Source organism: Anolis carolinensis, chromosome 2 (assembly GCF_035594765.1).
Source record: "Anolis carolinensis isolate JA03-04 chromosome 2, rAnoCar3.1.pri, whole genome shotgun sequence".
Lineage (NCBI taxonomy): Eukaryota > Metazoa > Chordata > Lepidosauria > Squamata > Dactyloidae > Anolis > Anolis carolinensis.
The window spans coordinates 21300296-21313940 of NC_085842.1; the positions used below are offsets into that span (position 1 = coordinate 21300296).

At 41.6% G+C, this 13645-nt stretch overlaps 1 protein-coding gene across 2 annotated transcripts in view; it reads left to right on the forward strand.

Annotated features, from left to right (window-relative positions):
- LOC103278086 (zinc finger protein 850) overlaps window positions 1-13645 on the forward strand; it is a 49302-nt gene extending 35657 nt beyond the window's left edge. Inside the window, exons 6-11 of one of the 2 annotated variants that reach the window (XM_008105776.3) lie at window positions 1067-1186; window positions 2193-2813; window positions 4321-4587; window positions 6516-6728; window positions 9259-9825; window positions 11494-13645. In XM_008105776.3, coding sequence (XP_008103983.1) covers window positions 1067-1186; window positions 2193-2813; window positions 4321-4587; window positions 6516-6728; window positions 9259-9825; window positions 11494-12170 — 2465 coding nt within the window. In that variant the 3' untranslated portion in view covers window positions 12171-13645. Of the gene's footprint in view, window positions 1-1066; window positions 1187-2192; window positions 2814-4320; window positions 4588-6515; window positions 6729-9258; window positions 9826-11490 lie in introns of both variants that reach the window. The other variant, XM_008105775.3, reaches the window with a different exon arrangement.

Below are 13645 nucleotides of genomic sequence, written 5' to 3' on the forward strand. Positions count from 1 at the left end.
GTGTGTAAAGTGGGAAGGAATCTCAAAAATCCTGGTGTGTCAATTTTTTTTAACATAATTTACATTTCTCTTTCACTTTAGAAAAACAGCTTATTATTGTTGCTTTTTATTTGTGTGTGCTAAGATGCTACAACCAGTCCTCCACATTCACTGGGGTTTGGGGAACAGTATCCCGTGAAAGTGGAAAAACCATAAATAAAAAAACTTGTTTTAAAAAAACCCACAGAGAATGCAATTCTAAGGATCTCAAAGATCTGCTGAAACAAGATCATCTAGTTATGAAAAGATTGCAAGGAATGTGCTAGTTAGCTTCTCTAAGAAGGGGCTTTCAGAACTTAGGAGCAGCCACCAAGAAAGGCCTTCTTCTATTTTCCCATCAAATGTACCTATGAGGGTGGAGAGAAAGAAAGATGTCCTCAGTAGATCTTGTATTTCAGGTGTACATAATATGCAGAACATAAAGTATTCCAATTTACTTTTTAAAGAATACAAAATATTCAATACTGATATGTACCTTTGTGTGTGTTCAGAGATATACTTATGTATATTTAAATCATATAAAAGCCTTTGAGAAGACATCTGTGAATCATTTCAGGACAGGGTGTTTGCAAAATGGAAAGGGAGACTTAAGGTTTTTGCACGTTCATCCAAGATTTAATCTTAGGATCTAAAGAATGGCTCTGCCAGGAATCACAAGAGTATAAAAGAAAATGAGGAAGGGCCCAGGGCCCATTGCCCATTGCCAACACAAAAGATGCCTCAATGTACTGGACCAAAGGTTCCATTCATCTGTTTGCAATAAAGACCAACTAAGTGTTGTTCTGGGGTATAATGCCTCTGTATTTGTAATGTATGTAGCGTGTGCTGAGTATTTCCTCCTCTCAGCCTAGAAAGCTACAGACTTAACCCTGGTATGTCCCACAAGGAGGTAATTTTTGTACCAGAACGTTTCTTGGGTATCCCAAATGGCTAACATAGAAATCTTTTGAATATGCTGTTTCAGGTTATTTTGGCCAGATGAGCTAGAGAAATGCTAACTGTTCTCATTTTCTGTGTTTTTTCCTAGTCCTGACTCAAGAAGGCTTCTTTACTCCTGCGCTTCAGACCATTCCGCAGCCTGTTCAGCAAGAACCCATCTTTCCCCCAAAATCTGACCATGAGCAGCCGATTCCCAACACTCCCTTGGGTAAGCGTGTGCAGATGTGAGGCATGGACAAGACCATCTGGAGTGTGGGAATCCCCGCTTTCTAGGCCCTGAGTACCTGTGCTGTGTCCATACATTAAGGGTAGGAAAAAGTACAGCCATCAAGGATGCTCTAAGGCATAATACTGAGAGACAGTGTGGGGTGGTGTTTTGAGTATTGGACTAGAATGCCAGAAACCTCTGGGTTGGATCGTACACAGGTCACACTCTCATCTGCGGAGGAAAACAAACGCCCTCTGAAACAGTCTTGCCAGGAAAACCCCATGATAGGTCTCTTTCAAGTATAAAAGAGACCCTCAAGGGCCATCCAGTCCACCCCCTTCTGCCATACAGGAAAGGAATAATCAAAAGTATACCCAACAGATTGCCATCCAGCCTCTGTTTAAAAGTCGCCAAGGAAGGAGCCTCCACCATACTCCGAGGCAAAGAGTTCCACTGCTCAACAGCTTTTCTTACAGTCAGGAAGTTCCTCCTAATGTTCAGATAGAATCTACCTTCCTGTCATTTGAACCTATTGTTCTGAGTTTTGGTTTCCAGGGCAGCAGAAAACAAGCCTGCTCCCTCTTCATTTTGACATCCCTTCATGGTGATCATGCCTCCTCTCAACCTTCTCTTCTGCAGGCTAAACATGTCCAGCTCTTTAAGCCTCTCCTCGTAGGGATTTCCAGACTTTTCACTGTTTCATTCGCTCTCCTCTGGACAGGTTCTGGTTTGTCAGTGTCCCTCTTGAATTGTGGCGCCCGGAATTTGGCACATAACAGCCACTGAGATGTTCCTCTGGCATTTTCCTATATCTGTTCTTGCTTCCCAGTATTCAAACTGGGCTGTTGAGGCTGAGAGACAGTGAGATAGAACATAATTTTCTAAGGCCAATTAATGAATTGGTTTCCAGATGTTATGCCACTTATCTGTTCATGTATCAAACATATGTTGGCAGTAAGTGACTCAGCAGGAAGTGATTCCTTGTACATTTTTCTTTTTCTACCAGGTAACATAATGCTGAGTGGGATTAAAACAGAGGATAATCAGGATTCAGGGTCAGATACCGACGTCTCATTTGAATTCCCTCCAGAAGACAGTTCCTGGAGTGATATGGTCCAGAATACTGAGAAGAACCAGGGTAGTTCTGAAACAAACCCACCTCCTCAGGTGCCACAGGAAGAAACATCCTCTCAAATTCAGCAGAAGAATGGCCGCCGTTGCCCACCTGTGAAAAAGCACCTATGCTCTGAATGTGGGCATGCATGCTATTACTTATCTGACCTGCTGAAGCATATGAAGAAGCACTCGAAAGAGCTATACAAGTGCTCTCAATGTGGGAAGGGATTCAAAGCGAAAGCAACTTTGACGGCTCATGAGAAAACCCATGCAGCACCGGACAACTCCAGCAGCACCAATCTGGCAGAGGACCAAACTGAGGGTGGATACATATGCTGCGAATGTGGGATCAGCAAGGCGACCGAGCTAGGTCTCACCGAACACATGAAGGTCCACACATACGATAAGCACTTCCAGTGTGAAATATGTGGTGAGGTCTTCAAATTGAAAGCCTCTCTCATGAAGCACCAGATGCTCCACAACAATGTGAAGCGGATAGTCACGCTTAAAGGTAAGCTTTGTGATTTGTCCCTAGCTCCTCCAAAATGTATTGATTCGTTATTACTTTCTTAGACTTGCGAGTCAACAGGTAAGCGGCAGCAAAAAACAGAACGGAATTGGGAGTGTGGCAAAGTTTCTTTTTCCCTTTTTAGGCTACCATTCTCAAAATGCCTTGGCCAACTGAGCCAGTATTTTTAGTACTAAGAGACCCTTTTTTCAAAGCAAAGGGTGATTTCTGTTCACTTCTATGTCCGAAAGAGTTCAAGGCAGTCAGAATCATGCCATTCTCATCCCGCAAACCCCAACATACTGGGTCAGCATGGAGGGGAGTAGCTCTCTGAAGTTCACATGGATTCCTGTTACTGTAAACCTATGTTTGAGTTAGTCAGTTCTGCAATCTGGAGGGTGAAGTTGGTATTATAGGCTGTAATTTTATGTACTGAATGAATTCTGCAATTTAGAAACTGAAGTTGATTTTTCAGGTTTTAACTGTAATGTATTTGGGTCAATGAAGTCTGCAATCTAGAGGCTGAAATTGGTATTTTAGGCTTTGGCTGTAGTTCTGTGTTCAAGTTAATGAAGTCTGCAATGTTGAAACTGAAACTGGTAAATCTATATTCATGTTAGTCAGGTTTGCAACCTGCTGTTGATATTGGAGGCTTCAAACAGACCATTTAAATTAATTAAAATTGAGATGTTTTCTGTTGCTATTGTTATATAAGTTAAAACATTAAAACTAATTAAAACTATATCTAGAAATCATACAATAACACAGCGCAATATTAAAAGCTTGGTAAATTTCTAAAAGCATAAGAATGATTTGACTTAAATGGAGAAAGAGAGTAAAAAGACCTCCCTAGAGAGGGAATTTGAATTATGGTGAGCAGAATGGTAAATGATCAGGAAGCTAAGCCCTATGAGGGAGCAGCCTTGGGTCTTGGATGTGCTTAGTTTAGAAAAAAGAAGGCTGTGAGGGGACATGATAGCCATTTAAAAATATTTGCATGACTGTCATATTGAGGGATTTGCAAGCTTATTTTCTGCTAGTCTAGAAATTCGGACACCAAGCAATGGCTTCAAATTGCAGGAAAAGAGATTCCACCCAAACATTAGAAACTATCCTGATGGTGAGAGCTGTTCTGCAGTGGAATACGCTACTTGCCTGGACATGTGGAGGAATCTTGCAGGCTTTTCAACAGGTTGGATGGCCATCTGTCGGGAATGCTTTGATTGTGTGTTCCTGCATGGGAGAATGGGGTTGGGCTGGATGGTCCCTGTGGTCTCTTCAATTTCTGTAATTCTATGGTTTTGCAGCTATGTCACAATACAAATCCTCTTATATTGTGATAGATACGCTTTCACTTTCTACATTCATCTGAAGTCATCGAGCATAGACATACATCAGTAAGCCAACTACAAGCCCTGCAGTTTTACCATTGGCCTCTTTCACTCTTTTCCCTTGTTCTAATCAGGGAAAGACCATGTGCCTGATTTTCTTTCCGCTCTGGTCACTGCAGGTGGGAATGACCCTCCTGTTCGGCAAGGAGTTAAAACCCTCAGGGTTGTGCTGACAAAACTTGGCTCTCGGACTGGGAAACTGCACAAGTGCAACGAGTGCGGGTATGGTTTTGACAAGGCTACGCAGCTCACGAATCACATGAGATCCCATACAAGACAGAGACCCTACAAATGCAATGACTGTGGGAGAAGCTTCCGATGGCTATCAAGCCTTCAGCAGCACAGTGAAGTTATATGCCCCAAGAGGCATCAAGTGACCCAAACAGGTAGGCATGACAACTTGTCTCATTTGCATTTCTCCCAACTCACTGATGCCATCATTTGTCTACCCTCCCTGATATTTTTTCTGCAATTGAAGAATTAGTTATTTTTCATCATTTATTTATATAGTGCCTTCAGTGTGTCTGGCACTTTACTAGTAAATCAACTAAAACTAGTGAGTTCTACCAAAGGTTTACAATCTAATACAAACACAAACAGAGGAAAGAATATAGTCCACTCTCTACAAGTTTGACCTGTGTGGATTTGATTATTCACAGATTTGATTGAAATATTCTCTTTAGGAATCTATGGGTCTTCCAATGCAACTCTGTGGTCAACTGCTAGACATTGACTATGGACCTAATGGTATTTATTTATTTATTTATTTATTTATTTATTTGCAGTATTTTTATTCCGCCCTTTTCACCCCAAAGGGGACTCAGGGCAAATCACAATGTACACATAAACAGCAAACATTCAATGCTGTTTTTAGACATACAAGACAGACAGACAGAAGTATTTTGACATTTTTCAACTTTGACGCTTGCAGGTTCTGCCATGGGGGTGCTGCAACTCCATCCGCTCTGATGACGAGCCTTTTCTAATTGCAGATTTTTCCCTTTATTCTTTGATTGCCGGCATTTTTATAGTGTCGTAAAACTCCTCCCCATTTTAAGTAATGCCTAATTTTTCTACTCACAGCTCAGCTGTTTTCAAACTACTTAGGTGGACAGTAAGTTAGGCTAACAGTCAGGTGCTCAGTCCGATTCAGGCTTCGAACTTACCAACCTTCCAGTCGGCAGTGATCTAGTACAGCTGGTGATTAACCAGCTGTGCTATAGCCCAGTCTCTGGAGAGGTGTTCTCTTGGTTTTAAAAAATGTTTTATAATTGGTAGTTTTCTCACTTTTTTAATGGTCCTGTGTTCGGTCTGACTCTAATAAAGTATAAAACTACAATATAATTTGTTACACAAATTATCCAGATAAAATGCAAAAAAATAAAATTAATTGGCCAGTGCATCTAATCAAAACATACAAGATTATAAAGCAATATTAAACTGAAATTCACAAAGCTTTAGAATACAAGCAGATTTTTGATTTGAGATTTAAACATAATGAGGGAAGGAGCCGCCTACAAATGTTCAGTGAAGTGATTCCAAGAGTATGGAGCAGTGAGTGAAAAAGGACAAAGCCAAGCCATGGAAGAGAAAACCTATGGTTGGATAAGAAGCCTAAAATTCCTAAAATACAGATCTCAATCAGCTGGTAAAAGCCAATAAGGGATTCAAGATTGTGAGCAGGAGCTAGGTGGCATAGGCTTTGAAATATTAACAGAAGACGTGTTTGTGGGTCTTTCTAGGCCCTCTGATATTCTGTGGTAAGCTTCTGGCCAAATGTAATCAGAATATAGATTTTAATATTATCCACAGTTTCAGGGATCCACATGGGGTCTAAGAATGAATCCTCCACAAATATGGAAGTTATGCAACACTATACATAAAAAAATAAACCATATACAGGCAGTCTCCAAGTTACATACAAGATAGGTTCTGTAGGTTTGTTAAGTTGAATGTGTGTAATTATGTGTGTGTGAGAGAGTTTTGCATAGCATAGGGAAGGGTAAACACCCCTGAGAATTTTCCTTTGCTGTCTGTGCCCCTGTTCAGAAGATTTTTCCTCACTTTCTGTGCCTGTGATAATTGGATTTTGGAGGGAAAAAAAACGGCTTGTGGAAACAAGGATTGGTAAGAAAGCTTCAGTGGAAACACCTTTTCCCATGATAACTTTTCAGGAGTGAATTTCCCTTCTGAGGAGTAGATTTATCTCACTTCTGGTTGTCACCTGCATTCTTAACTATGAGTCATGTGTAAGTTGGATGTCTGCAACTTGGGGAATGCCTGTACATACCTGAATTACCTCCTATCCCTGCAGTCGAGAAGCAGATCAAAGAAGAAGTTTTCTTAAATCGAGATATCAAATTGGAAGATGAGGAGTTAATGGATGAAGCTGCTGCAGCTGCTGCTATAGAACCCATGAGTCATCAGGCGGGAAAGGCACCCTTCATGGGACACCTGCAGCAGACCCCCATGCCTCAGCAGCAGGCAGCTCCTGTCTCTGTTGCTGAATGTGATGTCACACTTACCGGTGGGTATTAATTAATCCAGTAGTGGCTCATTTCTCCTCTTCCTCTCTCATCCCTTTCTTTAATAGCGTTTTATTTCAGGCGAGAAAGAGGTGTTGGTGGTTTAAAGCCTCATTGGCCCTTTAGGAGATCCTGGGGAATGGAGACACCCACCCCTGCTGCCTTATCCCAACAAAATATCCAGGAAAAAGAATGCCTTCAAAATACCTTCCCAAAAGTAATTTGGGGAGCATGTCAACTTAAGAGAGGGAAGTGATTGTGAGGTAAAGTTTCAAGTCACTTCCTGTTGGAAAAGAAAGGCTGCCTTGGGATTAAAATTAACTATTGTGTTGAAAGAAGGATGGGGTGGTGGTGCAAGAAGTGTTGGAATGACCTACAAAAATTAGTTATTGGAAATAACTGCATCCAGTCTCTGGCCACATATCCCTTTGGAAATAAATGTCAATCATAACCTTATTGAAAAGGAAAAAAATGATGTCATATCCGTTTGGCAAATGTGAACCTCCATAAACATGTGGAGACCATCTTTTGAAAACCACTAGTTAAGAAAAGCATGACCTTGTTAGGAGTCAACCTTTTGAACGAGTGATATTCATAAGCATTCGTGTAATGGCACACAGGTAATTCATTTTTAAATTGAAGAGCCATGTCTTTGAACTGCCAAGGACAAAGACATGCCACTACAAAAATATATTTGGTTAGCAGAGGATGGTTGTTTCTTTGAAGTTGAAATTGCAGTTGCAGTTGTAATTGCCCAAAAGATATACACTCCCTTGAAACCTCTTAGTTTGAAATATGCACTCAGAGATAAAGAACAAAGTCGTCTTTGAAAAATAACGTATCTTGTTTACTCACAAACATCTTGTATTAATTCACCATATAGGCACATTTCTTATTAAAGTTTAGTTATAGATAGGATGTAGTTCTCTCTGTGTGTTGAGTACACAGGGTTTTTTTTAATTCTTAATCTATAGTCCATAGTCTTTAGGTATAGTTGTACTCACTGAAATCCTTAAGTCATACTTCTCTGCTGAAGTCCAAACAGCAACATGCATCCACCTCCACTGAGGTGTGATGCAAACGTGCATCCGTCTGCACTGAGGTATAAATCAGACAGAATACAAAAGTGGAGTCCTGAGTCTGATCATGCTCAGTACAATCACATATCTATAACCCCTCCCACACCAGAAAGGTACAGTCAAACTGGCAAATCAACATACACATTAGAATACAGGTTAGCAAATATATACACTAACAAATAGTGAAAGGCTTGGGAGGTTGCTATTTCCAACATAAGTTGCATCCACTGCCCCTTCTGCTTTATTCAATATGAGTTGCAAAAGAAGTATACTTCTGTTGTTTTATGTTTGACCAGGTGGGTTTAGTTCTTTTCTTCTACTTCTGCAGACCTTGGAGAAGTTACTCTTTAGGACTGAAACTCCCAGTGCTCCCTCTCTCCCAGTTACCATGAGATCCTAGATGGGAGATCCTGAGAGTTGTTGCGCCCCCCCCCCCCAAAAAAAAAATGCTCCAGGCATCTCTGCCTCTTCCTCCACAGCTGTCTAGGAAAATTGCAATAGTAATGATAAAGATTTAAACTGGGACTGGGAAGGATCCAGGTTCTAGCCTCCTGTTTAATTCTTAGGGTGATTTATCTATCAGTTTGACCAACCTCACAGGGCTGGTGTGAGGATTGAACTGGGAAACGTTATAACATTTAGACTATGGCATATGCAAAGTACTTTGAGCCAATACAGTCACTTATACCAACTACAGTAGATGCACTGAATCAAAGCTCAACACATATGTTTGTTTGTGTTTTTTTGGGGGGGGGGGGGATAGAGGCAGCAATTCTAGCTGTTATGGCACTCTTGACTGGCTTAACATACACAGCTTCTTCAGTTGCTTCTCATAGGCCTTGGCTTCATTTTGGTGGTTGTTTTGGTCACCAAAAACAGTGTGATTCCAGGCAGAAGAATCATAGTGTTGGATGAGACCACATGGGCCATCCAGTCCAACCCCCTTCTGCCATGCAGGAGGAGCACAATCAAAGCACCACTGACAGGTCTGTTCAAAAGCCTCCAAAGAGGGAGCTTCCTCCACACTCTGATGCAGAGAGTTCCACTGTTGAACAACTCTTCTTACAGTCAGGATGTTCAGGTGGAATCTCCTGTCTTGTAATTTGAACCCATTGCTCCAAGTCCTAGTCTCCAGGGCAGCAGAAAACAAGCCTGCTTCCTCTTCCTTACGACACCCTTTCAAAATGGTACTATTACCTCCCTCAGTGTAGACCCTAGACTCCTAATGAGGCAGCATAGAATCACATTTGCTTTTTTTTGCTCATGTTCAGCTTGATCCCTTTCACATATGTTGTTTTCAAGCCAGGTGCAACCCATCCTTTCTCTCTTCATTTAATTTTTGCTGGTTTGGTTGCAAGCTCTAGTGAAAGTTCCAATTTCAAGTGAGGTTAAGACACATATTTGGGACCTCTATGTATGGTATTTATATCTGTTTTATCTCTGCACCCCACAGACGAAGAGGAGTTAATCAACCTCCTCCAACAAGGAGGTTCTAAACTATCCCATCTGCCAGGAAAAGCCAAAACTGGACGACATCCCAAAAACATGGAGCTTCCAAAGACCAGCAGATACGACAAACCCGAGAAAAAACACCAGTGTCCCGACTGTGACTATCGGGCTTACTATCTCTCCGAGTTGGAGAGACACCGGAAACGTCATAATTACAGTAATCCCTACAGATGCCAGACCTGTGGCAAAACTTTTGGGAAAAAGTCAGCCCTCAACAACCACTACAAAAAGGTTGCGTTGTGCCAGGAAAACTCTGCAAAAAGGATCCCAGTAGGCCCAGGAGATAAAAAACACACCTGTCCCAAGTGCGGACATAAGACCTACAAATTATCAACCCTTCTCGTCCATATGAGAACCCACGGGGGCGAAAACCCATACAGATGCCAGCAGTGCGGGCAGACCTTCAGCTTCCACACAGATCTTATGAGGCACGAGACACTTTCACACAACTTGGAAAGCAGCTCCAGCAGCAGAAAACCATATTTCTTCAAACATATGACGAAACATATAGGTAGGCTTGATATTGGTATTAAAAATGCTGATTGTTATTGTTTTAGTTAACACACCCGTCTACACTTTAGAATGAATGCCATTTGACGCTGTTGTTGTTGTGGTTGTGGTTATTATTATTATTCCATCTCCCCCTTTGACACGAGGCGGGGTACAACATAGTTAAACACATCTATAAAATTACATATTAAAAATAACTTAAACTGCCTTGACTCAATGCTGTGGAATTCTGAGAGTTGTAGTTTGGTGAGACAAACTCTTGACCATGAAGGCCAAAGACCCCTTGTAAAACTAGGTGATTTGAACCATGGTCTCTGGTCATAGCCCAATGTTCAAACCAGTTAGATTGGCACTTAACCTTTCCCAATTTTCTGCGTCTCTATTAAACTGTTGTTAAATGAATGATCCTAACAACATCTCTGCATTATCACCTATATGGTTATAAATGATCCCTTAGCAAATGATATCAATGTTTTTGTTTCAGGGGAGGGGGGCATCTCATCTTGGCTCTTTGTTTCTCAGTAACTCATAAATCAGCAGCCACAGCATTAGAGGGTTTTTTTATTGTGTCAGAAGCAAATTGAAGCAAGTCAGCCGTCTTCAAAGATATTGCCCAGGGGACGCCCGGATGTGTTACCATCCTGCAGAGGGCTTCTCTCATGTCCCTGCATGGTAAACTAAGGCTGACAGATGGGAGCTCACCCCCTCTTGTGGATTTGAACTGCCAGCCTTCAGATCAGAAGTTCAGTCGGCACAAGGGTTTAACCCATTGTGCTACCGCTGCTCCCTAAGCATTAGAGTAGTGCAGCGGAAGCGTGCTGGGTCCATAAGACTTTATTGGGGTAATTTCAAAAACAAAAAAGCATTTTCAAATGTGAATCAGCAGCAATTTAGCAGGTCAGAAGCTTTTTTTTAATTTTCAAAATTATTGTGAATAGTGCTATTCAAATTTATACAAACATTCAAAACATTTTCCATTAGTAACACATATTTACATCATTTCCCCTCTTTCTCCCTCCCTGTCTGGGAACAGTTTACGAATTTTGCTGTACTTACTATGATTGTTCGATCCTTAGGATAATCTTGTTTAATTCCTTATATTTATTTCTCCCCTTTATTCTGTAAATTAAACCTTTCCATTTTACTCCCATGACTTTCTGATTTGGCCCATCCTGCAGTAACTTTTCCTTTCGCTAATGTAATCTTGGAGGAGGTAGTCCGCTAAGTATTTATACCATGGTTTTGTACCCCATTTCTTTTGGTCCTTCCAGCCTAAAGCAACTGAGGCTTTAATTGCATCTAAAATTGCGTCTTGCTCCAATCGATTTTTGTCCCTAATAGTTCCTCCACTTCCTTCTTAATTATTTTATGGAACTTTTGTATTTTTTCACAATCTCACAATATGTAGGTGAAGATCAGAAACTTCTTGAGCATAGCTGTAGAGCAAATGAGTTCAGCAATTACAGGAACAGCAAGTATCAATCTAACAATCAGAAGATGGGAAGAGAGAGAAAGAATAGAGACAGGCAAAATGGCAGGTGGGGAAAGAGCTTTTCCCTGCCAACTAACTAGTCTACCTATCTCCTTGTTGAGGACTACAAACTTGTGCAGGATGTGATTGAGTTCCAACAGTACTTTTTTCTTCTCTTTTCTCTCTGTATCTTAGCAGACAACATGAAACCGACAGAAGTGAATGAAGAGAATCTGCTGCTAAACAATCCAAACAACACCCTGGTCATCCAGCAGGATGCTCCCGTCATAGCGATGATCCGAGACCGATGGCGTTATGAGAAGCCAGAGCAGCAGCTACAGGACGACGACGACGACGACCCGGACCCGGTGGAAACAAGCGAAGAGGTCACTGTAGAAGCCAAGGAGGATGTTGCCGAGAAGAAAGCGGCCTTCCGGGCCATTCTGGGGAAGTTTGCCTATTGCAAAACCACGGAGTCAGATCAGACGGAGCCTTCGACCAATGAGGCGGCCCCGGCAGAAGCGAAACCGTCCTACAAATGTCTCACATGCGGCCAAACCTTCGAGATGAAAATCGACCTCACTCTCCACGAGAATACCCACGTGTTGCCCAAGCCCGTTGAGAGCAGAGAACGCCAGCCGGATTTTTCTTTATGGAGCAAAAACTTGCTGAAGTATCATCTGGGCCAGACGAGGCCAAAGCCGCACCCTTGCTGCGATTGTGGGAAGGAGTTCTACTGCAGAGACAACTTGGTAATCCACCTCAAAACGCACGGCTTCGAGAACATCTATGAGTGCGGCGAGTGTGATGAGGTTTTTGTTCAGCAGGAGGAGCTGGTGAGGCATAAGAGGTGTCACGGAGAGCAGGAGCCCTAAATAGGCAAGGAGAGACGAAAGGAAAAAGAAAAAGAGGATCAGGCAGAACCTTTGGGGCAGCTTCTTTGTGGTGCACAGCTAACCTTTTCGTGTCCTTTTCATTTACACACAATCCCTGATGCATTTTGAGTACAGGCCCACTTCCATACCCTTCGATACACTTCTGTGCTATTTGTATATTTATTCCAAGCGATACCCAGGACTTCGGGGCTGCTGCCATCTCCTCACTACTGAACCAAGGGGCACCCAATTTCTGCACTACATGGCATTGCCTCTTGAACCAGAGTCTAAATTGCCAGCCAAGGGTTGCTGATGGTTCCTCCCTATACCTCATGGGGGGCTTCGGTTTTTGTGGTTCCACCTCAAAGCCCTCTTTGAAAGCAGAAGAACAAAGCAAGCTTCAGGGAGAGGGACCATTTGGTGACTGTACCAACCCCCTATTTAACTAGTAAATATTGTGTTTTGTTATACTTTTTAGCTGTCGGAATGTCCCCAAACATTCTTTAGCTCTTCGACATCACCCTCATGCTATGGAAGTGATTGTTTATTTTAACTGAGATATACCAGGCAACAGTTACTGAGGTTTTAAAGACAGTTTATTATATATATTTTTCCTCCCTGCCCCTTTTTTCCATCTTGTGGGGAAAGCTTCTTTCTCTACTTCTTTGGTTTTGACTTGGGTTTATTTTATGTTTCACAGTGAACATAGGGCTTCTGGTAATGGTTGGATATTGTTGTTTTTAATAATTGCATTTTTATAGGTTTGGATCATAAGAACATTTAATGTTTTATGAATCGGACTAAACGTTTACATCAGTGTCCTCTTTCACACAGCTTTGGGTAACCACAAAAGTAAGATTTAAAGAAACCATCAAACAATATTTAAGTTATACTCCATTGGAATACAGAGGTTCGGTTTCACTTAACAGCTCTTTGTCCTTTGATAACTGGTTTCTTAAACATTCAGGTGTGGCAGGTATCTTAAGTGGTAGGAAAGCTTTTGTTTAACTTGTGCAGAACTTGGAAAATTGCTCTTTTGGGGATTATGAGCTTCGGGGTTTCCCATCCAGCATTACTCTACTAGTCATGCTGGCTCAGGTGTTTTGGGATATGTAGTCCAACCTCAACCCCCAGTTCTGCTTTTATGTCATGATACTGTTGAATGCATGAGTGCGGGGCCCAGAGTTAAGGTAGTGGTCTTAAAGTGCAAACCCTTGTATAGGTCTGTTGAAAATTTAAGTTCCCCTGAGTTGAGCAGGACTTTGTTCAAAGTATGTTGTAGCAATATAAATACCTATATTCCTAAAGGGAAGGGGTGGGATGGGGAAAGAAGGTTGTATGTCTGTTTTACAGCAAAAAATTAAAAGAATGAAATTACTTTAGAGCTCCCAGGTTATGTTGCTTGTACAAATTGTGATGGGGTTGAATAAATTTGTTGATATAATTCTCGCTAATAAAGGTTTTTACAACTTTGA